General features: G+C 44.5%; 1 protein-coding gene across 2 annotated transcripts in view; it reads left to right on the plus strand.

Moving 5' to 3' along the window:
- The window catches only part of WWTR1 (WW domain containing transcription regulator 1), a 138,974-nt gene that overhangs the window by 105,247 nt on the left and 5,825 nt on the right, over positions 1-27,902 (plus strand). For both annotated transcript variants that reach the window (XM_065942756.1, XM_065942755.1), the window contains exons 4-6: positions 6,003-6,205; positions 22,714-22,847; positions 24,772-24,884. In XM_065942756.1, coding sequence (XP_065798828.1) covers positions 6,003-6,205; positions 22,714-22,847; positions 24,772-24,884 — 450 coding nt within the window. The remainder of the gene's footprint in view (positions 1-6,002; positions 6,206-22,713; positions 22,848-24,771; positions 24,885-27,902) is intronic.

Raw genomic sequence — 27,902 nt, forward strand, 5'->3', positions numbered from 1 at the left:
TTTCTAGGGCTTAGGTGTGGCATCTAGCCATTGGCAGACTGCTTGTCCTTTCCATCATCTGCTCGGAGCCAGCCTGCTGCAGGCCCGTGATGGGTTTTGTAGTTGAGCCTAGCCGTATGGTTTTGTTTTCTTCACTTGGCATTGTTTGTGTGTGTGTATAACCATAGCCTATTTTAAAAAAGGTTGGGGGAAGGGGGAAGCAAGCCCAGGACACAGAAAACCAGGCCACTGAGCCTCTCCGAGGCCAGAGAGACGTTCGTCAAACCTTCCAGCAGGCGCGTGGGGCAGCCTGATCCCCGGGCCTCCCTGCTAGCCTGCAGCTCCTGGCTTGGGGAAGCTGCCAGCATCCTCTGTCTCTGAGCTGTCACTGTCAGCTCCTGGCGCTGCAGAAGGCGGAAAGTTCAGGAGTGAAGCCTTAACCTTTTTCTTGCCTGCTTCTTATACAGCAAATGACATGCTGGCTTAAAATGGAGTCCAGGGACCTTCCTGGCCTCGCATCTTGTGGGGCCTTGGTAGACATGACCGAGTGGTGTGTTTACTGAGCATGTTAGAGGTGCATCAGTGTCCCCGTGGGCACTAGCCAGAGGGTCATGGGTACACCCTCTGCGCCTCTGCACGGCCCATTCCCGTGCTTACCGTTGAGTTCACAGTCATTGACTCAGAAGAGTGTTCCTGTCTCAAATGCTGTGGCGTTTGTTTTTCTTGCTGTTTTCTTTTAGATTGAATAATAGTGAAATATGTATGGTTACATTGTCTGCAGAGCTTGGTTATGTTTGATGGCCAAACACTCAAGAGAAAGTCAATTATTGAAGTAGGAAAAAAAAAAGGGAAAAGGAGATGAAAACAGTGAAAAAGATAAATGTGGATTTGAATTTAAATTCTGACTATCTTGGAAGGGAAAAAAAAAGAAGTCTCTGCTTTAGTTTTGATGCATTCCTGCTTCAGTGGAGAACACGTCTGTGTGGTTATTCCTTTCTGTGGGGACTGGTAAAAGTCTAGAACTGACTCGGTCTTTAGCATTTTTAAGGCATTTAATGGTGGTCTGTCCTTAACTGGTTTGGCCTCAGATACTGCGTTTGAGATACTGTACGTTTTTTGTTTGTTTGTTTTTCTTTTCTTAAACTGAACTATTCTTTCCCTAAAATGTTATGGGATATTATCCCAAGAAGTATTTCACTTGTTGCAAATGGAGATGTTTTCCTTTCTGCAGTCTCCCCGAGGACTTCCTCTGTGTTTTTCTCTGTCTTGAAGCTCTTCTGCGCCACTTTGTCTCTGAGTATCTATGAAAGCAGTGGTTTGAAAGAACCTCCACCAGCGGTAAAGTTCACAAGGTTCAACCTAATAAAAGGTTCAGCAGGTAACCCTCTGAAATGAAACCACTGCAGGGAGCAGAGCGGCAGCGTGAATCATGGGCCTGTGGATTGAGTCAGGACACCTGGCTTCTAGGCCGTGACTATTTTATGACCTTCATCCAGTTCACTGTTTCTCTGGGTATTGCTTCCTCACCTCCACGTGGAGAAGTTGCACTAGGCAGGCTCTTAGTTTTGAGGATCTTGACTATATTTTAAGCCTTGTTGTTTTTCAGATAATTTGGGGTTCACCTCCTTTCCACCAAGAAAATATTTTGCATATTTGATGCATCCATGACCATGCTTTGGTCTTCTGTTTTTCGTTTAGCATTTGTCTATTTTACGTGAGTAATACACACAGGAAACTTTCAAACAGCACAGAAGAGGAGAAGGAAGACCTCTTCCCACCCTGACACCCTGTTTCCTCTCCAGAGGCACCTACTGTTGTGTATTTTGCTTGAGAAATTTACCGTTTTATGTATAATATGCACCTCACCCCACCCCTATTTTTCTAAGTACAACGATTGTGCTCTTATATACATCCTGTTCCTTGGATTTTTTTTTTTCCCTTTTCTGAAAGTTGCTTCTTAAGAGATTGTTCCATAGAAGTAACTGCAGAGTTTCTTTATTCTTTGGAATAGTTCCACAGCATTCCTCTGAATGAATCATGTTCTCTTATTGGTGGACACTGTTTTCAGTCTTCTGTGTTATGGACAGTATCAAGATGAATTTTCTCATACAGACTTCTCTGTCGGTGGGCGTGATTTATTTTGAAGACGAAGCCATTGGCTATTTTCTTCCAGTCTTTACAGTTAATAACTGGAGATGTTTAGTCTAAATGGTCAAATCTAAGTTAAATGGAAGAAAGCAGCATGTCCACCATGCCTCCCTCTGGACGGTCCCTGTAAGGGCTGGTGTTTTAAAGGCTAGCAAAGGTGTGGTTTTTTAGAAGCCATCTCCACCCAGCCTTAAACTCCCCCAGATAAGGATGCAGACATCAGTAAAACCTGGCTCCCAGGGTCTGGACGATGTGTGGAGTGGAGTAACAGTCCAGTGGGTAAGACTGTACACTTCCACTGCAGGGAGCAAGGGTTCAATCCCTAGTCAGGGAACTAAGATCCTGCATGCTACATGGAATGGCCAAAAAAAAAAAAAAACCTCTGAAGTACTAACAAAAATTTAACATTTTCAAGCCTCCTTTTCCTAACCTGGGGATTTGTGATGTTGAAATATTCAATTTACACCTTCCTCTTATAGACACAATTGGGCTTCTTTTTCCTGTGGTAGTTACATCAGAAAAATAGGAGCATCCTTTTGCAGAAGGTTCGGAAACAGCTGTGTCTGGAGATACTCACTATGTCTCTATCTAAGCTTCCTTCTTCTGGCCTGAAAGAGGTCTTGTGAATTAAACCCTTCTGAGTGTCTGGACTTTGTCTTACTTGAAAATCTTTATTTTAAGAGAATTTTTCCCTATGACACAGTATGTGCCCAATCCCTGACCCTCCCACCCAGGCCTTCAAATAGAGATTGTAATTATGCTCCAAGCTGTAGAAATGAACTACTTATTTCAGTTATTTTGGCATCAGTCACAACGATGCTTTTTTCCTTGTCTTGGACTAAGAACATAAGGAATGCCCAGCTGGTTTCATTCATTCATCCCATCATTTACCGAGTTTCCTTCTGTGCCAGGAGGTAAGAGTTCTTGGCGGTGGAGTTGATTCCGGAAGTGAAACCCAAACTGTTTTTGCAGAATACTCCAGTATCTTACCTTGTCTTGAGCGACTTCTCTGTGATTGAGCAGAGTTGTCAGCTGTCCAAACCCTCCTTCAGCGCTTCCTACTTGTAACCTGAGCAACCTTTGGGCCCAGGAGCCTGTTTGGAGGGCCGGCTGTTTAAGTGGCCTCTCACTGTGGTCCACTGAAGGCAATTGTGTGTAGAGGGGTTGCCCCAGTCCTGGTGATTGTTCCTGGACTTTGGTCTCAGGTGTGACAGAGGGCGGCGAAGGACAGTTGAAAGGGCAGGTGGACAGAGTGTCCGGAGTTCAGCTTTGGCTCCAGTTGCACCTGTTTCTAAGCAGAGTACACCCCTTGCCTCCCTAGCTTTCACAAAATAAAAAGCTGAACTAGGTGTTTGCCGGGAATCTTTACAAAGCCTAACATTCTAATGTTTCCCTGGTGGCTTAGATGCTTAAAAATCTACCTGCAATGCCGGAGACCCGAGTTTGATCCCCGGGTTGGGGAGACCCCCTGAAGAAGGGACTGGCTACCCACTCCAGTATTCTGGCCTGGAGAATTCCATGGGCAGAGGAGCCTGGCTGGCTCCAGTCCCTGGGGTCGCCAAGAGCTGGACACAACTGAGGAACTTTCACTTTCACTTTCACAGACAGGCATAAAACCCCATCTCATTTCTTCACACGTTCCTTGCCGTAGCCTGTTAGATCCTGTAAGGGCACGAGCTGTCTGTCCAGCTCCAAACCCAGCATACAGCACACGGTGGGAATGCAAGAAAGATTTGAGTGCGTTAGAGGTAAATTTCAAAAAGCAGTATTTTTATCCCACCGCTACTTCTATCCAGAGGAACTGCCTGTCAAGGAGCCAATTCTTCCTTAAGGAAGCCAGTTCTACAGAAAATCTTACGTGTTGGTGCTTTGCTTTCTTCTCCTTTCTTTTTAAAAATCTTATTGAAGTAGAGTTGATTTACAGCGTTGTATTAGCTTCAGCGTACAGCGTCGTGATTCAGCTATGCATGTACACGTATTCATTCGTTTTTAGATTCTTTCCATATAGGTTATTATGAAGTGCTGGGTAGAGTTCCCCATGCTACGCAGGAGGCCCGTGTTGATTATCTGTTTTATGTAACGTGTGTATGTTAACCCCAAACTCCTGATCTATCCCTCCCCGTTGTGTCCTCTCTTTGGTAACCGTAAGTTTGTTCTCTAGTTCTGTGACTCTTTCTGTTTTGTAAGTATATTTGCTCTTGTTTATGGCTGAGTGATGTTCCGCTGTGTATATGGACCACGTCTTGTTCATCCATCCCTCTGCCGATGGACATTCAGGTCGCTTCCGTGTCTTGGCTTTGTAAACAGTGCTGTGATGAAACTTGGGGTGCACGTATCTTTTCTAGTCAGGTTTTCTCCAGCTGAATGCCCTGGAGTGGGACTGTTGGGTGATATGGTAGTTCTGTTTTTAGTTTTTAAGGAACTTCCACACTCTTCTGCATGGCGGTTGTACCAATTTATATTCCCACCAACAGTGTGGGTGGGTTCCCTGGTACTTTTTTTCCACTGTGTATGTGTGTGTGTGTGTGTGTGTGTTTTCTACACATTCATTTAATACATAATTGATTAGGCTACTTTAAAATTCACCCAAGAAAGTTTGCTTATCATATGTTTCCATGTAATGTCTATATCAAACTGAAGGTCTGAAATATTTCACTCTGAACTTTAAGTAAAATATGCCAATAATTTTATCTTTAAAGGTAATGATATCAAATATAGCACAAATTATGTTTTTTTGTTCTTTTTCCTCAGAAATGAAGTAAGTATATAAAGTTACACATTGTTGCCTTTGGCCCTGACTTAGGAGCAAATAGACTGGAAAACATGGTTTTCTTTATTATAGGATATTACCCAGTAGAAGTTAAGCAAATTGATAAGTAAACTGTCTTGAGAAAAACTAGCACTTTTTAAGATACATTTTTTTGTGGGGGAGGCGACACTAATTATATAATTTATTAAACTATTCAAAAATGTTTTGTAACGTGAAGTACTGTGTGCTAAAATTTTAAATATTGGTAAATACAGACAAATAGAAAATCCTTAAAAAGTTGAAAACACTTCTATGCCTTTATCCAGTCATAGACACTATTAGCATCTTTTATATAATTTCTTTCTCACTAATAATTCTCACTAAATGTTCTCTAATCATTCACTAATAATTTCTCACTAATAATGTCTTTGGGGCATCCTCTTTTAACAAAGCATGAATGGGGTCCTGCTTTTGTGTAGACCCCTGATCTAGGTGCTGTGTTTTGTTTTGTTTTGTTTTTCATTAATTTTTATTAGTTGGAGGCTAATTACTTTACAGTATTGTAGTGGGTTTTGTCATACATTGACAAGAATCAGCCATGGAGTTACATGTGTTCCCCACCCCGATCCCCCCTCCCACCTCCCTCTCCACCCGATTTGTTACCTGTCAATTTGCTCACCTGTCCTAAATATTATTTTACACCCACCACTGTCAGTGATCACATGCCCTCCTTAGCTCTGCCGTGAGCATGCAGGCTGTCTGAGGACAGGCGCACACACCCAGATGTCCCGGTGAAATTAGCTTTCATGCTGTGGTAACCTTTGTGGAATTTGCTTATGACCACGATGTCCTATTTAAGGATTGACATGTACCCAGACACAGGCAAGGTGTGAAGTCAGACTTTTCACGGGGCGCGAGAGCTGAGACAAGGTGAGCAGGAGAGGGGCCGGTACCTGAGTCTGCGAATTGGATTAAGGTTTGATTGCTGAAACAGTAATGACAAGCAGCAAAGTGCTTGGGAAGAACCTCAGGAATCTGTACTCCGGAGTACACAGCGTTCTGATGGCCGCTTTTTGACAAGGTCTGCGCTCCTGGTCGCTCATCTCCCTGTTCTTCCCTCCCGTAGTGATGAACCACCAGCACCAGCAGCAGATGGCACCCAGTTCCCTGAGCCAGCCCAACCACGCCCCCCAGAACCCATCCGCGGGGCTCATGAGTATGCCCAACGCGCTGACCACCCAGCAGCAGCAGCAGCAGAAGCTTCGGCTTCAGAGGATCCAGATGGAGAGAGAGAGGATTAGGATGCGCCAGGAGGAGCTCATGAGGCAGGTATGGCCTTCGGTGGCACCTGGGGGAGGCTTCGTGGCCAAGGCTACTAGGTCGGTAGCCACTTGCCATCAGAGTAAAATAAATCTTTCTCCAGAAGCACTAACGGCCCCAAAGCCTGCTCCAGACTTCCATTCTCTACTTGCTCTATCTTGAGAGCCGGATCTGTGATCACACAGACGAGCTCTATTAGCATGGCCACCTTTGGCTTTCACGACTCGTCACTAGAAGGAGAGAAAGCGTATGTACCAATCACTTTTTACCACAAAACTTCGTGGCTTGAAAGAATAACCATTTTATTTATTTATCGTTTAAAACTTTTTATTGTATATTGGCCTATAACTGATCAACAGTGTTGTGATGGTTTCAGGTGGACAGCAAAGGGGCTCAGCCCTACGAACACGTGTATCTCTTCACCCCTCAACTCCCCCTCATCCAGGCTGCACATAACATTGAGGATAGTTCCCTGCGCTGTACAGTAGGTCTTTGTTGGTTACCTATTTTAAATATAGCAGGGGGTACATGTCCGTCCCAAACTCCCTAACCATCCCCTCTTCCCATCCTCCCCGCTTCCCACCAAATAGCCTTTTCATTATATCACACAATTTTGTGGTCAGGAATCGAGGCAGGGCTCAGCTGGACTGCTCTTCTTCTACACATAGTGTAGGCTGAAGTCACTCAGTGGTGTTCACCTGGTGGATGGGTTGACTTGGAGGGTCCAAGGTGGGTTTCCTTAAGTGTGTGGCCTCCAGGTGAGGGTTGCTGAAAGACTGGGCTTTGATGGGACTAAAACTGGAAGCATCTGCCCATGGCATCTCTAGCTTGGCAATCCTAGAGCTGTGGAACTATTCTATTTGGAATAGCAGCCGGGGCCTCCCTGAGAGAATGTTCTAAGAGACAGGAATTGAAAGCCGCCATGTATCAGGGCCTGGCTCTAGAAACTGCCGCAGAGTCACGTCTTCCATATGCTCTTGATCAAAGCAGTCACAGCGTGCACCTTCCTCCTGCAAAACCTCCTCCCACCCTCCTTCACACCCCAAAGTAGAGCCGATGGCAGAGTGTTCCATGCAGAAAATGACAGTGAGCCTGCAGCCGTCTTTGATCTGCCGTGAAGCATGAGAAGAAGAGAAAATTGAGGAGGCTTGAGAAAGCAAAATGTTTTGCCTGTGGACTCTGACAGAGGGGTCTGCAAAACTGCCTGGGCTTTGAACAGACACGTCTGTGCCATCCTCCACTCATCCGTGTGTTCATGCAGTCAGTCCAAAGAAGGCGTGTCCTCAGTGAGTCAGGCTCAATGCTTCCCTAAAAAACATAAACAAAAGTCCCTGAAGGAGGCCGCAGTCTTTTCCCTGCTGAAATGGCTTGGTCTTTGCAAGAGCAGAATTCTCTTCTGTGCTGCTCAACTAATGTAGCACATGTTTTCAGGCCTCATAAATTTTGCTGGCTGCATTTTGGGGAGGAAGGCTTCAGTTTATTGTTCTAATTCTTCAGACTGCCTTATGACTCACATGAAGCAAGGTACATGGGTAGCTTCCTTTCCATGTTTAAGGAAATGAGTGATTTTAACTGTTCCAGAAAGCTTTCTTGCAGGGGACTGGGGATATTAAACACTATTTTTTCCCTTTGGCAGTATTATATCTGATACTTTCAGAAATATACAGTTACTGCCATAGGTAAATAATGAATTTCTCATCAAATAAATTCTAAAATACAAAGTATCTGTGCTGTGTGATACTTTATACTGTGTGAGGTGGCTTTCCTGGCGGCTCAGATGCTAAAGAATCTGCCTGCAATGCAGGAGACCTGGGTTCAATCCCTGGGTCGGAAAGATCCCTTGGAGAAGGGAATGACTACCCACTCCAGTATTCTTGCCTGCAGAATTCCATGGACAGAGAAGCCTGGCAGGCTACAGTCCATGGGGTTGCAAAGAGTCAGACACGACTGAGTGACTGACAGTTACACTGTGTGAAGTTTAAAAACCATGATGGATTAAAAGAATTCCTTAGACAGTCTTTGAAAATGCGGGAAGTGAATATAAATTGTGCTTTGTTGTTCTGTTGAACTGTCCTCTAAATTTGAGGAATACAACTTTGTAATATGACCATTATTATGCTTTTTTACCCTGAGGATTTATGTCTGAACTTTCATAGCTATTTCAGGGTAACAGTTGTTTATACTGTTTTTAGATATACACTATCATGTTTCTTAGCAGGAAATGATTGTATTATGGTTTTCTGTCTTTGGATAATGATTCTACTTGGAATAATGTATCTATTTTATAATATAGAGTAAATTAAATAGCAGTAGAGTAGCCTTTATACATTTTAATGATTTTCCCCCCACAAAGCTATGACTATCCTGCAAAGAATGACTTGCTTCTCAGTTTCTGCCTTGTTCTATTTCTCTTTCTCTTACCCCACCTCCTCCTTTCCCACAGAAAGTATTTCTGAGAAGGGGTGGAGAAAAGTGCCCCAGATTGTTCCCTTTATGCCAACCATAGGTGCCTTTGAAGCAGAATGTTAGTATTGATGGTTCGTATTACAGAAATACCAACCAAGTTCCTTAAATGCTGGTCCCTAGAGGCTGTGGAACTCAAGAGTATTTTGCTTCATCGCAGTGTCACTTCCCCCGTACAGGACCACGGGGAGAAATACTGTCCAGATTTGCTCACAGAGGTTCACACAGTTAGCTTTGGATGTGCAAGCGCACACATACGGAGCAGAAGATGGAAAGGGTGGTTCTGATGCCTTCTTATCTTTATTATGGAGTACAGGAGGAAAGGTCTAAAGAGACTTTTTTAAGTCGTGGAAAAAGTTTTCCTCCATCCAGAATTAGCTTGCTTCTTAGGGTCAAAGATATTATTTAAGACCACACAATAAATGGTGTTAGAGTGATGACAGTTTTCTGGGGCGTTTGCCAAGACGTCTGATTGTTCAGGTGTGGATTATGTGTATCACCTTGGTGTGTAGTTTTTCTTCTTTTTTTCTTTTTAACTTCTTTCTTTTGTCGCTTTGCTCTTAAGCATCACTATATGAACTTGACGGACTGGAAGTAAAAGTGATGCCTGGCCCACCTGTTTAGCTGCCTTCTAGCATCTGGCAGGAAGGTAGAGGCGCTTTGGCCCTGAAGAGCTCTGAAGATTGTCACTGCCATTTGTTCTTTCTGTCCCACTCCCCCGTTCTTCATAGTCAACAGCTGCCTGAATGTCCTTGCTCTCTGGGCACTTAGTAACTCCCCTGCGTGGTAAGGCGCTTCAGTCGTGTCCGACTCTGTGAGATCCTGTGGACGATGGCCCGCCAGGCTCCTCTGTCCATGCGATTCCCCAGGCAAGAACACTGGAGTGGGTTGCCATCCCTCCTCCAGGGGACCTTCCTGACCCGACATCCAGCCCACATCCCGTTATGTCTCCTGCGCTGGCAGACTGGCCTTTCGCCATCTGTGCAAGCTGGTCACTCGCCTGGTCCCCCTGTGGTTTGCAGGAGGGCCCTGTCCGCCTGTCCTCCCAGAGCCCCTGCCCAGCAGGCAGGCCTCGACCTTCTTCTCGCAGGAAAATTTCTGGGAGAGAAGTCCCTTCCTGTCCTTCATCTCTATGGGAGGAAAGGAGGTTGGTACATTTTAATAAGTAGAATGAATTTATGCCCTAATTCTTGGGAAATTATCACTACTCTGTATTTTTTTTTTAACTATTTATTTATTTTCGGCTCCTTCGGGCCTTCGTTGCAGCACACAGAATCTTTTACTGTGGTGCACGGTCTTAGAGGCTTCTCGGCATGTGAGGCCTTAGTTCCCCGACCAGGGATCGAACCTACACCACCTGCATTCCAAGTGCAGGGTCTTAACCACTGTACCGCCAGGGAAGTCCCCTGGAAGCTCCTTATATGCTATATAACTATTGTTTTATTTTTCCTTCTTCTTTCTGCTTCCATGCCATTGTTCCTCTAGGCATGTAGCCTGCGGAGAAAACAATTCCTTGGTCCTTCTTCCACAATCTGGCGTATACCTTCTGCTGCCAAGGACTCAGACATGACCTTGTCACTGAAATCGTATGGAAGATATTAACACAATGAATTTGAGGAAAGTCTGATTACAGATCTGAAGTGAATCTCCATTATTTCAGGATGGAAAATTATTTTTTGATTTCTTTTTTATCTCGTCTGTTTATTCACTCAACATTTGCGTAGTGCAAAATAATAAAAAGATAAACGAGACATGGCTGCCTTCAGATAACTTACACTTTATCACAGGAGACAAAGTGATTAAATCTAATCCGAACTGGTGGCCAGAAGGATAAATTCAAACCATTCCTTACTTTGTGGGGTTCCAGTGTCTGCTCATGACTGGAGCAGAGACCAGATCACCTGAGCTCTGGGAAAGGAGCATAACGTGCTTTTTGCCTTTCTTTTCAGCCCCCACAGGCCAGCAAGTTGTTGAATAACTACAGAATTAGGATCAAAGGGCTGGTGAGGTTTGGTATCTCCCCTGATTAGGAATCTTTTTAAGTAGGAGAGTTTTGTTCAAAATGGTTTCTACGCATTAACGTTGGCCGCTGTAGCAACACAGTTGAACTGCTTGTATCTGATAACTGATGAATTATCTCGAAACACAGCAGGTGCTCCTAGGCCAGGGGTGCCAACGGGCCCAAAGGGATCCCAGCCAGGTCTGCAGAACGTGGCCTTATTAGGAAACTTTCTCTTTCAGTGTCTCTCACAGACCTTATAGAGAATGACTTTTCATGAAAGACATTCTCCATTGTCCGTGATATTTTTTGCTGGTGAGGCAGTTTCAGGTTCATCAAAGTAATAGCAACCCTGGAAAAGAAAGCAATTCTCAGGAATTCCCTGGTGGTCCAGTGGTTAGGATTCTGAGTTCTCACTGCCGAGGTCCCAGCTTCAGTCCTCGGTCTGGGAACTGAGATCCCACAAGCCACATGACCAAAAGCAAAACAAAAAATCTCGGCTGGACGATGTACTTCTTGCTATCTTCTCATATAGGTTTTAATTTTTAAAATTACAACTAGTAGTAGCTGTTTTTGTTGTTTTTCTCTGACTGAGATAAGAGAAAGCATTTTTTGCTAATTGAAAAAAATCCAGACTCAACAGCCTTCGGGGACTTTCCTGGTGGCCCAGTGGGGAAGATGCTGTGACTCCAAGGCAGGGGGTACGAGTTCTCTCCCTGGTCAGGGAACTAGGACCCCACATGCCACGCAGCCAAGACGAACAAACTCAAGTGGTTCTGTCTCATCACTTTTTCTCCCTGACCTTCGACCCCAGGGCAAATCCCACCCTGCTGAGGGTGCTTTGCTCGGGAGGTGAGATAACTGTAAGAAGGGGAAGAGAAGAAGACTTCGTAATGTATGATTCCATTTGTATGACATTCTGGGGAAGGCAGAGCTATGGAGACAGCAGAAGGGTAGTTGCCAGAATTAGGGGTGAGGGAGGGACTCCCTGCAAAGGGGAGGCACTGGGAGATTTGGGGAGTGAGACCACAGTTCTGGGTATTGGTTGGGGTGGCTGTTTCACAGCTGTGTTATGTATTCGTCAAAACTCAGAACCGTACAGTTTCGCAAAGTATGACCATGACTATATGTAAATAAAAATAGTCATGAAGTGAAATTATTGCACAGAAAAGACAGGTAGAGAATATTTAAAATAATCAAAACCAAAAAGGAGCATAATCGTCGTCTATTCTTTTACCTCAAGAGAGCTGTGAAGATGCTGGTGCTTTCTTTATAGTCTTTGTATGTATCTTTTTAAAAAATATATATATATTTAGTTTAAAACAAATATTATACTACCTCTTTTCTGAATATATTTTGAGAAGTCATCTATTTATTCCGTGTCAGCCATGAAAGTTGTGCTTTGAGTTTGGACCTATCTATTCTAGGCTGCCTAGAATCCTTTCTACATCAAGACTGGACATAAATTTTAAAAAGCCATGAAGCACACATGCCCACAATATCGACTATTCTGCTGTTACAGCTTAGAAACCAACACAATATTTGCTCAGTATCATAAAGGGCATGTTTGCAGTTTTAGCCAATGAAATGGAAAATGTGAGTAACTGGTCAGAAATTGAGAAGCAAGCTTCTCAGGCCCAGTTTGTCCCTCCGAAAGAACAGTTCCTTGAGGTGAAAACAGACTCTTGGCTTTATGTGAGTAGAGTCTTCCATTGTTTGATTCATTCGCACGTGAAGCTTGGGGTCTTTCTGGCTCGAAGATGATTTCTGACTGGAGGGCTTCCTGTCAGCCCCCAGGGCCGGGAAGAATCTTCCGTGGAGAAGCCTTCGCGCCGTGTCGGTGAGAAACCGCGGTTATTCCCAGGCAGACTCAGCACTGCTCGCACCCCATCCTTCACTCAATTGGGGCTCGGCGGGCGAGAGAGCCGCCGGTCAGACAGCAGTGCTGACTCGGACGGCCTCCGGTTGCCCGGGCAACGCGGCGCGGCGCGGGCGCGGGCGGGGGGCGCGGCGTTCTTCCGGCAGGCCTCGCAGGGTTCTGCGGGGCCTCGCAGGGTTCTGCGGGGCCTCGCAGGGTTCTGCGGGGCCTGACAGGGTTCTGCGGGGCCTCCCAGGGTTCTGCGGGGCCTGACAGGGTTCTGCGGGGCCTCGCAGGGTTCTGCGGGGCCTGACAGGGTTCTGCGGGGCCTCCCAGGGTTCTGCGGGGCCTGACAGGGTTCTGCGGGGCCTCCCAGGGTTCTGCGGGGCCTGACAGGGTTCTGCGGGGCCTCCCAGGGTTCTGCGGGGCCTGACAGGGTTCTGCGGGGCCTCCCAGGGTTCTGCGGGGCCTGACAGGGTTCTGCGGGGCCTCCCAGGGTTCTGCGGGGCCTGACAGGGTTCTGCGGGGCCTCCCAGGGTTCTGCGGGGCCTCCCAGGGTTCTGCGGGGCCTGACAGGGTTCTGCGGGGCCTCCCAGGGTTCTGCGGGGCCTGACAGGGTTCTGCGGGGCCTCCCAGGGTTCTGCGGGGCCTGGCAGCCTCTGCCGGCCGGCCTCCGCCCGCCATTCCTGACGGGGGGCCCGGGGAGGGACACGCCCGGCCGGGGGAGGCTCCGAGGCCCGAGGTGTGTCCTGTGAGGAACCGCTGTCGAGAGGGGTTAAAAAGGTCCTCGCGCAGCCTAAACCGCGGCAGCTGCGCGGGGCACGCCTTCAGCACGCGGGGCCATGACTTCCTGTGAGAAAAGCCTGTCAGGGAATGAGGCTTCGGGCTTGCCCCGGAACGTCGGTGGCGGGATCCCGCTGGAGTGGCCGGGCTGTGTACATTCACTCATGTGTTCACCGGGTTCTGGGCATTGAATGCCCAGCAGCGAACTCACAGGCTTGGTCTTTACCTTCATAGAGTTTCCATTCTAACTGCCACAGGCCCTGGGAACAGTTCATTTTCTAAACAAAAGTACCAGTGCCTTTAAAAGGGACACGTTTGTGAAAGATATAAAATCAAACACATTTAAAATTTCTATTTATTTTTAAATATTTATTTTTTATACAGTTAAAAAGCCCTACTGAAATCTAGTAGATTCACAGTGTTGTGTTCGGTTCAGGTCTATAGCAAAGTGTTTCAGTCACACACGTGTGTGTGTGTGTGTGTATCGCCTCTGTGATATAGGGAAGGTCTGCCTAGGGCCGTACATGCTGTGTGGCTGAAATCCTGGAAACCTTTCTCAGAATGTGAGAGTGATGGAAAAAGCCCAAAATGGAAAATACCGAGCATTCTTAATCGTTAGTTAAATTGGTCAGCCAACTTGAATTGGCATAAGAAAGCGTTTCGACCCCGGGGTGGGGAAGTTCCCCTGGAGGAGGGCATAACTGCCTACTTCAGGATTCTTGCCTGGAGAATCCCATGGACAGAGGAGTCTGGAGGGCTGCAGTCGATGGGGTCGCAAAGAGTCGGACACGACTGAAGCGACTGAGCACGCATAGATTCTTTTTTTAGGTTATTTTCCATTATAGGTTATTGAAATTTTTTAGATAATTTAAAACCTTCCTTTTCATTCCCAATTACAAAGAATTGGCATATTCCGCACGTTGTACAGTACATCCTTTTAGCCTGTCTTACACCCATTAGTGTGTATCTCCCTCTGCCCCACCCATGTATTACCCCCAACTCCCGCTCTGGTAACCACTGGTTTGTTCTCTATATTTGTTATATTTGCTAGTTTCTTGTATTTTTAATCCCACACGTAAGGGATATTGCACATTGTCTTTCTCTGTCTGACTTATTTCACTTTGGCATAGTGCCCTCCAAGTCCATCTGTGCCGCTGCAGATGGCAAAATTCTGTTCTTTTTTTTATGGCTGAGTAGTACAAACACATTTTTTAAAATGGAGGTTCACCAAGTTTGCACAAAGGAAAAGCAGCTTCATATTTCTGATCTTGATAAGATCTCTGAGGTACGAAGAAATACTCCATCTTGAAATCCATTCAGCTATTTTTTTTTTAAGTGAAGAGGAGAATATCTAAATTATAATGTTTCCCTTAATGTGATTCTAAAGGATAACAGAGATTATGGAACAACACAAAACTGTAATATACGTCTCGAATTAAAGAGCATCAAGAAGGCCGTGGTTAATAATTAGGGACTCAACAAATGTCTTTCCCAAAGTGTCAGAGTTTCGAATATTCTTTCCTAGCGACAGCCTGAGTCTGGCAGCTGAGCCTGTGTGATGAGGTTATTTCCAAAGAGAGGCTCCAGGAAATGTGACAATGAAGTTCTCGAATCCCTTGGCACAGAGTTAAAAAGAAATTCACATTGGGCATGGGTTTTTTTTCCCCCCTATAAAGAAGGTCAATAATTCGGCATTCTGCCTCTGAAGTCCCTCAGGGTTTTGGCAGTGAGAGCAACTTCTCTGCACCAGAATAATTTTTTAATGTTAGGATTTCAAAATATTGTCTTTCTTTTCTTTTTTTTTTTTTTCATTTGTTTCTACTCACTCCACCCCTTATAATTAAAACAACCCAATGTTCCATTTTTGTAGTATCCCTGGCCACACACACTTAAACAGATCACCCTCTGAAGAAGTTATTGTCTTCCTTTGTCTTTGAAGTACGCTCCAGCGAGGGCCAGAGCTGGCTGGCCAGAGGCACCCCCTTCACCCAGGACGGACCGGCTCCGGGGCGCTTCCAACTGCTGTTTACCTTCTCACCTCCCCTTCTGATTTATTCCAGGGGCAGGCGGCAGGCCAGCGGGGAGCTGGGAGGAGAGGTTTGAAGTTCTCTTCCAGGGGCATCTTCCTCTTATGAATCAGCATTTGTCTTTCACCCGCTAACCCCTCCAGCTATTTTAAACACCATCCCATCCCCCAGCCCCTAGGAGGGGGCACCTTTAAGCCCACACATATGTAATTATTCACTTCAGGAAGCTAGATGGAAGACCACAAACTCTGAGGGAGATTCTCAGGCCTTTATTTTGTACCAGTCTTTACACCCCCAGCTTGGATGTAGAGAAAAAAAAATAAAGTTGTGGTGGAGGAGGGTAGGGGTGGAGTTACCAGGGGCAGCTGTCCAGATCTTTCTGAAACTGGCCTTTAACATCTTAACTTATAACTCTGCTGGCTGTGCTTGTGAATTCCCAGGACACTAGCTCCACCCATATACATTGAAACGGATCAGGGAGGCCAGTTCGATCTGTTTTCCAATTCCGAGATTCAGGAAGAGAAACAGGACACTTTGTTAAATCCTCTGAACTGCTTGAAGGAGTTTACCTTTTAGAAGAAGGAGTTTACCTTTTTAAACTTAGCTCAGCTGGTAAGGAATCCGCCTGCGATGCAGGAGACCCTGGTTCGATTACTGGGTTCAGAAAATACTTCGGATTAGGGATAGGCTCTCCACTCCTGTATTCTTGGGATCCCCTGGTGGCTCAGACCTTAAAAAATCTGCCCGCAGTGCGGGAGACCTGGGTTCAATCCCTGGGTTGGGAAGATCCCCTGGAGGAGGGCATGACAACCCACTGCAGTATTCCTGCCTGGAGAATCTCCATGGGCAGAGCAGCCTGGTGGGCTCCAGTCGATGGGGTTGCAGAGACACGACTGGACGGCTACGCTCACACAGCCTGGAGAAGGCGGGGACGGGTATTTCCACGTTCTGACTGTGGAAGCAGGTGCAGAGAAATGAGACAATGTGCCCAAGTCCCACGGCTAGTAGGTGAAAGGGCTGACGATTGGAGGCCTTGAGGTCTGCCAACCTCCGTCCTTGGCGTTCCTCTCTCTGCCCCTGGCTGTGTAGTGGCTGTGAGAACAGACTCGGGCAGATCCTGGGAAAGTTGCTCAGCTTGTCTGCGCCTCAGTGTCCTCATCTATAAAATGGAGAGAGCTGGGCTGTCAGGAGGATGAAGTGAAATAGTATGTTAACACACTTAGGACAGTGCTTCACAAGTTGTAAGTGATACGCAAGTATTAGCTAATATCTGTATATCCTAAAACATTTAGCGCCATCAGTAGCTCATTTTATTAGCTGCCTCCCTGTGCCAAGTTCTTGATAAATATGCTTTTTAATCTTTATAACCAGCCAGCAAGATAAATCTTAAAAGTCATTTTTTTTTTCCAGATTAACAAACTGAAAAAAAAAAGTGTAGTCTAAGACGTTATATCTAAGGAGTAGCTGAGCTAGGATTTAAGCTTTCATCATTTTGATTCCAAGAACACTTTTTTTTCTGTATGCCAAGCCCTGGTCATGTCCAGTAGCGTTTACGCCTCAACAAGTGTTTGAAAATTCCAGTGGCCAGTAGCCCAGAGAATTGAGAAGCCGCCAGTCCTACCAATGAATGGACTACATCAGATATGGCTCCAATCTGGGATAGCGGGAATCTTCCTTCTTCCATGTCACAGCCCATTAATAGTTTAAGAGCCATAGTTGCCACTCTGTATCTCTTTTAAACAGTCCCCTTGCTTCTTCATGGGACTTTCCTGGTGGCTCAGACGGTAAAGAATCTGCTTGCAATGCGGGAGATGCTGGTTTGATCCCTGGGTCAGGATGATCCCCTGGAGGAGGAACCCACTCCAGTATTCTTGTTTGGGAAATCCCATGGACAGAGAGGAGCCTGGTGGGCTACAGTCCATGGGGTTACAAAGAGTTGGGCACGACTGAGCAACTTCACCTTCACTTGCTTCTTCAGAGACATAACACCCTGACCTCTTCCCATTTTGACTTTTCTCCTTTGATCACTCTTTGTAAGAATCGTGACAAAGTGTAGAACAGAGACCTGGATGCAGTCTAGTGTGTGGAGGTTGGTAGATCCCTGAATGCAGTAGAAATAGAAGCAGTGCTGACTCCTTGAGTTGGAAAGAAGGTTTGGAGCGTGTAGATGTCAGGGAGAGAGACCCTACGAGGCGTGGCCCTTCTCCGTTATTTTTTGTTGTAGCCTGCTTCCCCTCTAGAATCCTCGCCGAGCTGGGCACTATCTGTAGTTTTCATTGCTATATGCCTGCTGCTGAGGCGCCTGGCCCCTGATAGTCTCCACAGTATTTTTAAAAAATAATTTTTATTTATTTATTTTTGACTGCACTGGGTCTTCATTGCGCTCAGGCTTTTCTCTAGTTGCGACGAGTGGGGGCTATTTTCTAGTTGTGGTGTGAGGGCTTCTCACTGCTGTAGCTTATTTTGTTGCAGAGCATGGGCCCTGGGGCGTGCAGGCTTCAGTGTCTGTGGCGTGTGGGCTCAGTAACTACAGCTGCTGGACTCTAAAGCACAGGCTCGGCAGTTGTGGTGCTTGGGCTTAGTTGCTTGTAGGCGTGTGGGATCTTCTTGGACCAGGGATCGAACCCATGTCTCCTGCATTGGCAGGCGGATTCTTTCCCACTAAGACAGCGGGGAAGCCCTCTCCATAGTATTTTTTTAAAAAGTAAATACAGGTGCAAATGAATGAGTCTTTGTGGAGTCTTTGGGAGACAGTTGGCTGAGATTTGGAAGTGGGAAAGGTGGTGTGGCATGAAGAAAAAGTTTGAAGTTAGCAGGAAGAGCTGCTCTAGGGCCAGGTGAGGAATGTACTTGAGACGTCAAGTTTCAGACCCCAGGTGGACGTGTTATTTTGGACTTCAGGGCTGGGAGAGGGGCAGGTGGTGGCTTGCTGTGGCCATCAGGAAAGGCATTCTGGGGAAAAGGCAGTGGAACAGAGCCTCTAAAGGTGGGGGAGCAATGGCCTGATGAAGGGGGACCCAAAGTCCTGACAAGTCCAGGAAACGGAAGACTTGTTTGGGAGGACAGGTGGTGGCAGTGGGAGGCCCCTGGGAGGGGGTCCGTGGACAGACTTGCTGGCCTGGAGTAGAGGCAGGAGGTGAGAGACGGACCCAGGGCTCAGATGTGCTTCCAGCTTAGCCTCTGGTATTGGCCTGGGCTGGGGAGCTGGGGAGGGAGCACGGGGTGAGGGCAGCTGCCCCGCCAGCTCTGAGTCGGAGGCCTGAGTCACATCCTGGACCAGCATCTTTCCACGGTCCCCGTTTGCACGTCTGCTCTCTTAGTCCTGTGCCCCATCTTCAGCCTTTGCCTCAGCTGTTTTCGTTCCATCAGTCTTATCTCCACATCGTAGTCAAACTAAAGCTGGCGTTTGCCTTTCATTTCTGCCCCTGTGAGGGGAGGGGATGTCCTGTGGCAGCTAAAATCACACTGGGTCTAGGGCTTAATTTTATACCCAAATTTAGTTTAGTTTTTCTTGTTTGTTTGTTTTTTAAGTAAAAATCCTTCCTTGTTTGGATGAGGAAATGTTAGGTTAGTTCTTTTATTTCCAAACCTTAGATTTTGTACTGCTCTTCTTCAATTTGTGAACAGAAATAGGAAACTTATTTTCATTCGAAAAGAGAATAGGCCTCTAAAAATTCTAAATATGCAATATATTATTAAATATATAATTATATATATTATATAAAATATAATTGAATGAAATGAAGCTTCTCACTATTACCCAATTATATTAAAATGTAATTTTATGTTATATAAAAAGGTTTACAAACCTGTCCTTGTTTTTTTTTTTTTTTTATTTTAAGCTATATTTTTAGCCTTGCTGACTCATGATGAATTTCACACTTGGTATAATCTTCCAAGGTGAAAGCTGATCAGGAAAGTGTCAGACCACTCAAAGTGGATTAGTTCCATGTTGTAGTGTGACTTTTAAGATGGTTTGTTTTTACTTTAGTTTTGTTGGGATTGGAATACAGAACATGAGGTGCCAGTAATCATAATATTTAGTTAACACTTACTAAATGATCCTGTATGCCAGTACTGTTCTGGGCACAGTGTATTACCTCACTTTATCTCCACAGCTTTCCTATTGGGCGGATTCTATTATTATCCCCCGTTTACATATCAGGAACAAAAATATTAAATAACTGGCTGGAGGATGGCATGGCCCCAGATGCTGCTCCTGGTGACTCTGCCCTTCTCCCCACCTGTGTTGGAAGCAGGAAAGACGCAGTCAGATCATTTCATTAGGATGGCATATGAGCCTGGCTAGTTGGGATGTATACAATAGACTATTGTTTTACTCATATATGTGGTTGGGGGTGAGAATTGAATGTTCTTAGTTAATTTTTTCTTTTATTATTAATTATAATTGAAAATATTTCCATTTGAATTCCAGCGATATTTTCATTTCTTCACTGAGTGAATATTTATCAAGTACCTAGTAAATGTCTGGGTTGTTATACCCAGTGCAGACACAGAAAATGAACATGATAAATAAGATCTCTTTCCTCTGGAGCTTACACTCTAAAGAGAAGGACAGACAGTAAATATGTCAGTCGCCATGAAGAACATTTGGTGTAATCTCTGAAGAGATTGGGTCTGTTGAGACAGACATCAGTGAGGGAACGAACTTTGGGACGATCTGAGGAGTGTGTTCCAAGCAGAAGGAACAGTTGGGACAGAGGCCAACAGTGGGAGGAGCAGTGGGAAGGGAATGAGGGAGTGAGGGGGCCATGTCCCAGACAAACGAGGAGACGCTGCCAGCGATGCCAGGCAGGCTTGTGGGCCACTGTGGGTAGGCAGCGTGTGGGTTCAGAGCCAGGGGCCAGCATCACCTTCCCAGTGGCTGCTGTGACGTAAGATGGTCTCATAAGAATCTCAAAGAAAGTGTTGCACTCTCCCCGCACCCCGAAAACCTCTCTATCTCAGACTGGCCTGATTTATATTTCGGAGCTAGTTTTCAGGTATATTCAGCACATGTTCCGTCGTCTCCCATTTGTTAGTTATTTCAAGGTGAAAACGAGATCGTGAGCCCCCTCCAGGCAGAACAAAGCATTGCCTCTTATGATAATGGGGTCAAATCCTCCAAGTATTGAATCATTTGAAAAATATGGATGCGGAGCAATGGAACTTCAGGTATCTTTCATTTAAAATAGAGGGAGGAGAAGTGAAAAGGCACCATTAAACATTTCCACCAATATAGTATAAAATTCATCCAGCTTTGGTTATTATAAATAGTCCTTTTGAATTTCATTTATATATTTAGCCACTCACAAGCATTCTTTTAAAATAAATACTCTATTAGAACTATCCCAGGAGTAACTTGAATGAACAAGAGAGCTTAAAATATTAAAACTGTATTATTTTATGTATTTCTACAATAATAATTCATATATATTGTGTGTATATATATAAATATATATATATTTATTTATCCAATGAAGTTCCAGAAATGATTCTTATTAGGTTTAAATTCAGACCACCTGGAAATTGCAAATTCATCTAGTGTTCTTAAGATATGTGGTGATAAAATTGCATCACATGTAAAGAAATGCAGCAATCTCTTCAAATTGTATGTTTAAAAGGATAGCCGTTTAAGGGTAAACTCCACATTTATTCAGAATGATTGGAGAATGGGAATATTCTAGTAAAAGTTGATTTTCTTTTTTGGATAATGAAGGTTATTGCTTGCAGGATCTTTGCATTTACTGTCTATAAAGGACTAAAAATTGCATCATTGCCTCGCTGTTTCAGACTGTGGTGTGTGTATGAGTGTTTGAGGGGCTGGTGGGCCCTGTGTTCCTCACATCAGGTCCAAGAGCTGTTATTTTTACGTGTGAAGCCTCCAGGGAAGCTTTGGTTAGAAGATAAGGTTTCTAATGAACACTGCTTACCACATAAAGACAACTATAGCAAATAATTCAGTTTTTCTATGTGTATTCACAAGGTACTTCTAGGATTGGAATTATGGACTGAAATCCCCCTTTAAAAATCTCCTTTTCTGAAGGGGTGGTTTGCTTTTCATAGATTATTGAGTAAAATTTAGGTTAGTTAAGTATTGAATTATTTGAAATCTGGATGAACAGAAGTGAACCAGGAGCCCTTTCTAGACAGGGTATTTATTTCAGCATAAATTTAAAATGCAGTTTCTTATCTCTCAGATCTTCATGGTTTGTAATAGTCATGCTGCCACAACTCCTAGGAACAGTATGATGAACCCTAGTAACCGAAAGTTTTTATAGCCGATGACCTCACTAGGCTTGTCTAGACAGCAGTTACTCTGTTGCTGTCTAAAATCCTCACTTCTTAGGGCTGGAAGAGATCTAATGCAGACCCTGTAGCTTTGATGGTCTGAACATTCTGTTTGCTGTTGTAGCCTTGGTTTGGGGGTTTGAGGGATGGCAAGGCCAGTGGTTCCTCTTGGGTAGTGGGAAAGATAGGCATACACATGGGAAGGGCCTCACTTTGGTTTTGGACACATGGAAAAATACACAAAAGTTTTATCCTCTGGAAACAGCAGCAAATTTGAAAGGAATGTGATGTCTGGTCATGTTTGTCAAAATGGGAGAGACTCCCTGGAGGTTACATCTAGAGAAAGTAATTGCAGACAAATTTGTAACCTTTTGGATTGACTCTCCTTGGCAAAATCATGTTAGCTTAAAAAAAGTGCTGGTGTTTTAATTTTTGCTAATGAAATCCATATGCTGTCAAACAGTTAATCGTTAAGTGAGATTTGGATTGGATCTGCGTGCTTCTCCAAACTTCAGCCATTTTAGTCAACAGAATAATTAGTCAAATAGAAAAACCGATTGACTAGCTAACTTTTAAACTGGTTGCTTTGCTCTCCTGGTTATCATCTAAAACTGCCAGTTGTGATTTAACACAGAGCTTGAACTCTGTAATTCCACAGCTTTACCGGGCTGTAAGTGGCAAAGACCAGAATGTACCTGCTAGTCCAGAAGAGTCCAGTTGCTTTGACTGATTTAGAATTGGTCTGATCACTTGGGGTAAAAATAGCCTTGTCCTTGAGAAAGTGTCTTGAGAGGTCTTTATACGATTTGGGTGTTTAAGCAACTTGGGTGGGTTGGACGGTTGCTCCGTCAGTGCCTTGAGGGCAGATATTCCATGGGCTTCTCATTAACTTGGTGTCTGTGAGAAAGTGACTTATGCCTGTAAGACTTCTTCAGAGAAAGAACACTAATGATTTCCTGATTATTCTGACTTACGAGGAATAAACATGAAGTGCTTTTGTGTTTGGTGAAAAGTTTTTGTGTGAAGCGTCCTTTGCTCCAGTCCTTGCAAGGAGTGGATCACAGTTGCCTCTCCCCCGACGGTCACCCTTCTGCAGGAAGCCGCCCTCTGTAGACAGCTCCCCATGGAGGCCGAGACCCTCGCCACGGTTCAGGCTGCTGTCAACCCTTCTGCCATGACCGCAGACATGAGATCCATCACTAATAATAGCTCGGATCCTTTCCTCAATGGGTAAGTCAACATTTTGAGACCACTTATGAGGCTTAGAGTATAATGGATCTTTGTTTATATTGGGAAAAGTTGGGGAGCTTGGAGGTTGGGGTGAGGATAGAGGGAGGATGTGGAGGGACGTGGCAGAGAAAAGAAAAGCAGACAAGAAGTCACCAATTTTTTTTTTTTTTAATCTCAAATTCAAAAATTGATGCTATGGCATGGAGTAAACCCCTAGTCAATAATTTGAAAATAGGGATAAATTTATGATTTCAATAGCATGGTGTTTTGTAGTAATTATTTAGAAGAATCTTGTGGTTTGATGTAGCAAATGGAGATAAAAACATGTTACATGGCAAATACAAGCAAAACAGTTAAGAGGTGGCGTTTGTGGTGAAATATGAGTAAGGTTTATAGTTGATATTATTATTATTATGGTTGTTGTTGTTTAGGCATGAATTTATGGACTCTGTCGTGACCCCGTGGACTGTAGCCCACCAGGCCCTTCTGTCCATGGGATTTCCCAGGCACGAATACTGGAGTGGGTTGCCATTTCCTTCTTTGGGTGATCTTCCTGACCCAGGGATCAAACCCAGGTCTCCTGCATTGGTAGGCAGATTCTTTACCGCTGAGCCACCAGGGAAGCCAGTTAATAGAGTTATATATCGCCAGTTCCCGAGATCGAGCCTCGTATTGTGGTTACGTACCGTATCCTTGGGGGAGCTGCACCCAGGATGCGCAGGAACGCTGTATTCTTTTTACATCTTCTGTGTGAGTCTAAAATTATCTCATAATTAAAGAATGGAATAAAACAAAGAAGTGTTGTTTTAAAATATGAAATATATGAGCAGAAGGAAAAGGTAATTGAACTAGAACTATCTTTATGAGTAGAACCAGTCAACCTTAACTGTAGCCTTTTAAACCCCAATAAAGGGCAGTTTTCTATTTCCTATGTCTTTTCTGCCCTTGCAGAGGCTTCAGGCAAGGAGCAGATACAGTTATGAAAGTTACTAAAAATAGAGAGATGAATGAAAACAAAGAGTAATCAAAATATTGAAGGAAAGGAGATTCTAAATGACTGATACACAATTCAAATGTCCAGAAAAAATGTGAAGAATAACTTAAGGTTTACCCACATACCCAACACCCAGGTTTTTCATATTTACATTGATCTTATTTTTTAAAATAAATATTGCAACTAATATTTAAACTCTTCCCCACCACCCCTGAAATACATTTCTTTTCCTTTTTCCCTGCCTAGTGGTAGCCACCATTTGGAAATTGTTGTATATCCATCACACCTATTTTTAGACTTCTCATTGCCTGTCAAAGGCTTCCCAGTTGGCGCTACTGATGAAGAATTACCTGCCAGTGCAAGAGACACAAAAGACATGAGTTTGATCCATGTGTCAGGAAGATTCCCTGGAGGAGGAAATGGCAACCCAGTCCAGTATTCTTACAATTCCATGGACAGAGAAGCCTGGGGGGCTGTAGTCCACGGGGCCTCAAAGGGTTGGACACAGCTCTGCATGTGTGTAAACACACACACACAGACACACACACACACACACATTGTCTGTCAATGTCGGTATCCAGAAGCAATATTTAACATCTTTTTTAGTTTTTTAGTTATTTAAATTTACATATATGGTATCATTCTCTATATGTATTGTTATTTTATTTTATTGTTATTTTCAGATGAAAAGGGAATCAGTATCAATTTATTATGACTGGCCAGTTGGTTTTTTCTTTGCTTACAATCGATTAATTTCATCGATCTATGAAATTAGATCTATGAAACACAGGGATCTATGTTTCAAAATTAAAACGAGGTTCAAAGTCTACCTCCCTTTGTTATCTGGAACATTAGGCAGATCTACCTTAGTTGGGGGTCTTCACGATTATGTTTTAATTTTAAAATGCCCTCGCCTCTTTTGCTCCGCAGGGGGCCGTATCATTCGAGGGAGCAGAGCACAGACAGCGGCCTGGGGCTGGGGTGCTGCAGTGTCCCCACGACCCCAGAGGACTTCCTCAGCAACGTGGATGAGATGGACACAGGTGAGGGCCAGCCCCGTGAAGCTTTGCAGTGGGCTTGGACTTTTAACTGGTCTCTTTAGTCCTCTCAGCTCTTTTTTGTTTTTTTCTGACCACACTGCGAGGCCTGCAGAATCTTAGTTCCCTGACCGGAGTTCCAACCTGTGCCCCAAGCAGTGATCCTCTCAATTCTAAAATCCAACCAGAAACACTTAACCTCAACAACCTGAACTGACAGCTGCAAAGCCCCCAGAACCCAGCCCCGTTAATAAACTCCAGCTCCTTCCCCATAGTTTATGCAGATGTAGTTTTATATTCAGGCACAGGATTTTAACTTCTGCCTTTTTTCTTTCTTCTCTCCTTCCTTCCCTCCCTCCTTTCCTCCCTCCCTTCCTTTTCTTGTCTGCTTTATTTAAGCCCTTTCCTCGTAGTTGCATTAACATGCCGCTGTCTGCTTTACCATTCTTTCACAATGGAATATTTATACTTCTCTAGCTTTTTGTTGTAATGTACAGGCCACCAGTATGCAGAGTTTTTCAAGTGATTGCATTTGGGAAGCAATTGGCAGTGGACTTTTGGAAAGTTAAGCAACTCAGAGGATTCTAGATCGTCAGCTCCAAGTCCTCACAGTGTCCTCCTTCAGCAGTTAAATTTAAGTAGTTCCTGGCCTGCTCTGCCTTCAGGCCAGGCCTCAGCTGGCTTCCTGGTTACCTCTTTTTCTCCACTTCTCCAGGAGCAAGGCCTCCACACTTGGTCTAGATTTAATTTTCAAAGTCCTAAACTCTCAGAAGATACTCTTTTGAACCGAAATTAAATGGCAGCTCACAACCAGGACCCACAGGAAACTATAGCACAGGAAACGATGTATTCAGTATCTTGAAATAACATGTGATGGAAAAGAATATATATGTACAACTGAGTTGCTTTGCTGTACACCTAAAACTAACACGACGCTGTAAATCAACCGTACTTCAATTAAAAAGAAAAAAACCTAAACATAGACTTAAAAAAAATAAAGAACAGCTGACATGTCCCCTGTTCGGAGCTGCTCGTGTAAGTTTCTCCTCCGTCACCACTGATGATAGAAAACTGTTCGGTGATGAGAAGGATTGTTTTCCCCGGTGCCACTGTCCAGGGGACCCATGGTGGTCACCTTCTGCTCCTCGATGGCTGTGCTTTATGCTCTGAAGCTAAGCAGTTGGTCAGACAAGATGCAAGCTCTGCCAGAGCGTAGGGGCAGCTGCTCTGGGCTCTCTCTGCAGCCCATCATCTCTGTTTAGAGAATTGCACAGACTGTCTTGTGAGGAGTCACCCAGGAATAGTTGGAACTCTTTGTTTTGTTAGCCTTCGATTTATTACCGCAGCCTCTGCCTCCCTTCCTGCCTCCCTCCCTCTCTTTCTTCATCCTGCTCTTTATTTTTTGGTGTGAGATTCATCTTGGCCTCTCTGGAACGGCTTAATGAAGCGGCTCCCTCCCATGTTTAGTAATTGTTTGCTTTCATCTTTTCAACATTGGAAAGCTAGTAAGCATAGAAAGCAAAGTTAAATAAGAAAAGACTCAGGAAGTCTAAATATAAGCAAGTTTGACCTTTAAAACATTTTTTTTTTGTTTTTAATTGGAAGATAATTGTTCTAGAATGTTGTGTTGGTTTCTGGTGCACAACAAGGAGAAGCAGCCATAAATATACATGATCCCCTCCTCCTGACCTTCCCTTGCTCGGTCATCACAGAGCCCCCGGCTAGGCTCCCTGAGCTACACAGCAACTTCCCATTAGCTGGACATCTTTTAAAAAATATTTATTTATTTGGCTGTGCCACATCTTGGTTGCAGCATGTGAGATCTAGTTCCCTGTCCAGAGATTGAACCCAGACCTTCTGCAGTGGGATGGTGGAGCTATAGCCCTAGAGAACCGGGGAGGTCTCTAGCTTGACTTTAAAATGTGAAAAAAGGTGGTTCTAATCTTTGGGTTTTTAAAATGACATCAAGTAGATAAGTAGGGGATATTTTGAAACCAAAATGTAGAATTAAGTCATGTCCTGGAAAGAACATAGTCCTTGCAGACAGGCCACCTGAATTGGATCTTTGCTTCTCTTTACTTCTTAGTAGTAATGTTGGTAAGTTACATAACCTCCCAGGGCCTCAGATTTCTCACCCGTAAAGTGGGAGTAATGTGCGCCCCTGGTACCGTGGTGAGGCATCGTGAGGTCACAGCGCTTGGCACAGAGTTCTCTTCTCCTTCTGAGAAGGATGAAGTATCATCCAAGAAGGGTGAGATTGGTCCTATTAAATGTGGGGGTTCCAGGTTAGCCTGGCTTAGTGAGTGCTGAATTTACAGTCACATCTGTAACGTCCTTATAGGAAGTGGGCATGAGCCGCCTCAAGGGGAGACCTGTAGTTTATTTCACAGGAACAAGGAAATCAAAAGCCAAGCGGTGGGCAGAGCTCCGCTGAGGCTGGAAAAGGTCTGGTGGGCCCGCTGATCACATGCTGACCACACGCTCAGCGGCGACAAGCCATCCAGACACCGCCTTTGTGAAAGACACATGGGAACAGCAGCCGGGCCTGGTGTTAGAGACGTAGGAGGCCAGAGCAGGTGGAATAATAGGAGCAAAGGCTGGAGGTCATCCACTTTCCAGAATGTTCTACAATAACCACACCCTCCTAAGAACTTCTTTTTTTGGTCTGTCTCATTTTTATTCATCCATTCACTTTTATTATTGATGCAAATGTGCATCTTTTTTTAAAGTTGAAGTATAGTTGCCATGTGATATTATATGTTACAGGTGTATGATACAGTGATTCACAAGTTTTAAAGGTGATATTCCATTTATAGTTATTGTGAAATGTTTGCTATATTCCCCATGTTGTGTAATGTGTCCCACTTTTCAAATGAAGAAATCTGTAATTACCAAAAAGATTATTATGAGGTTGCAAAGCTGCTCCAAGGAGAGATATTTTTAAGATTGTTAACCTTAATGAAGAACCTTAACTAGTCTCATCATGATTTCCGAGGAGAAAAGCTAAGAGAATTTTTTAAAGCA

The sequence above is a fragment of the Muntiacus reevesi genome, chromosome 8 (assembly GCF_963930625.1).
Source record: "Muntiacus reevesi chromosome 8, mMunRee1.1, whole genome shotgun sequence".
Lineage (NCBI taxonomy): Eukaryota > Metazoa > Chordata > Mammalia > Artiodactyla > Cervidae > Muntiacus > Muntiacus reevesi.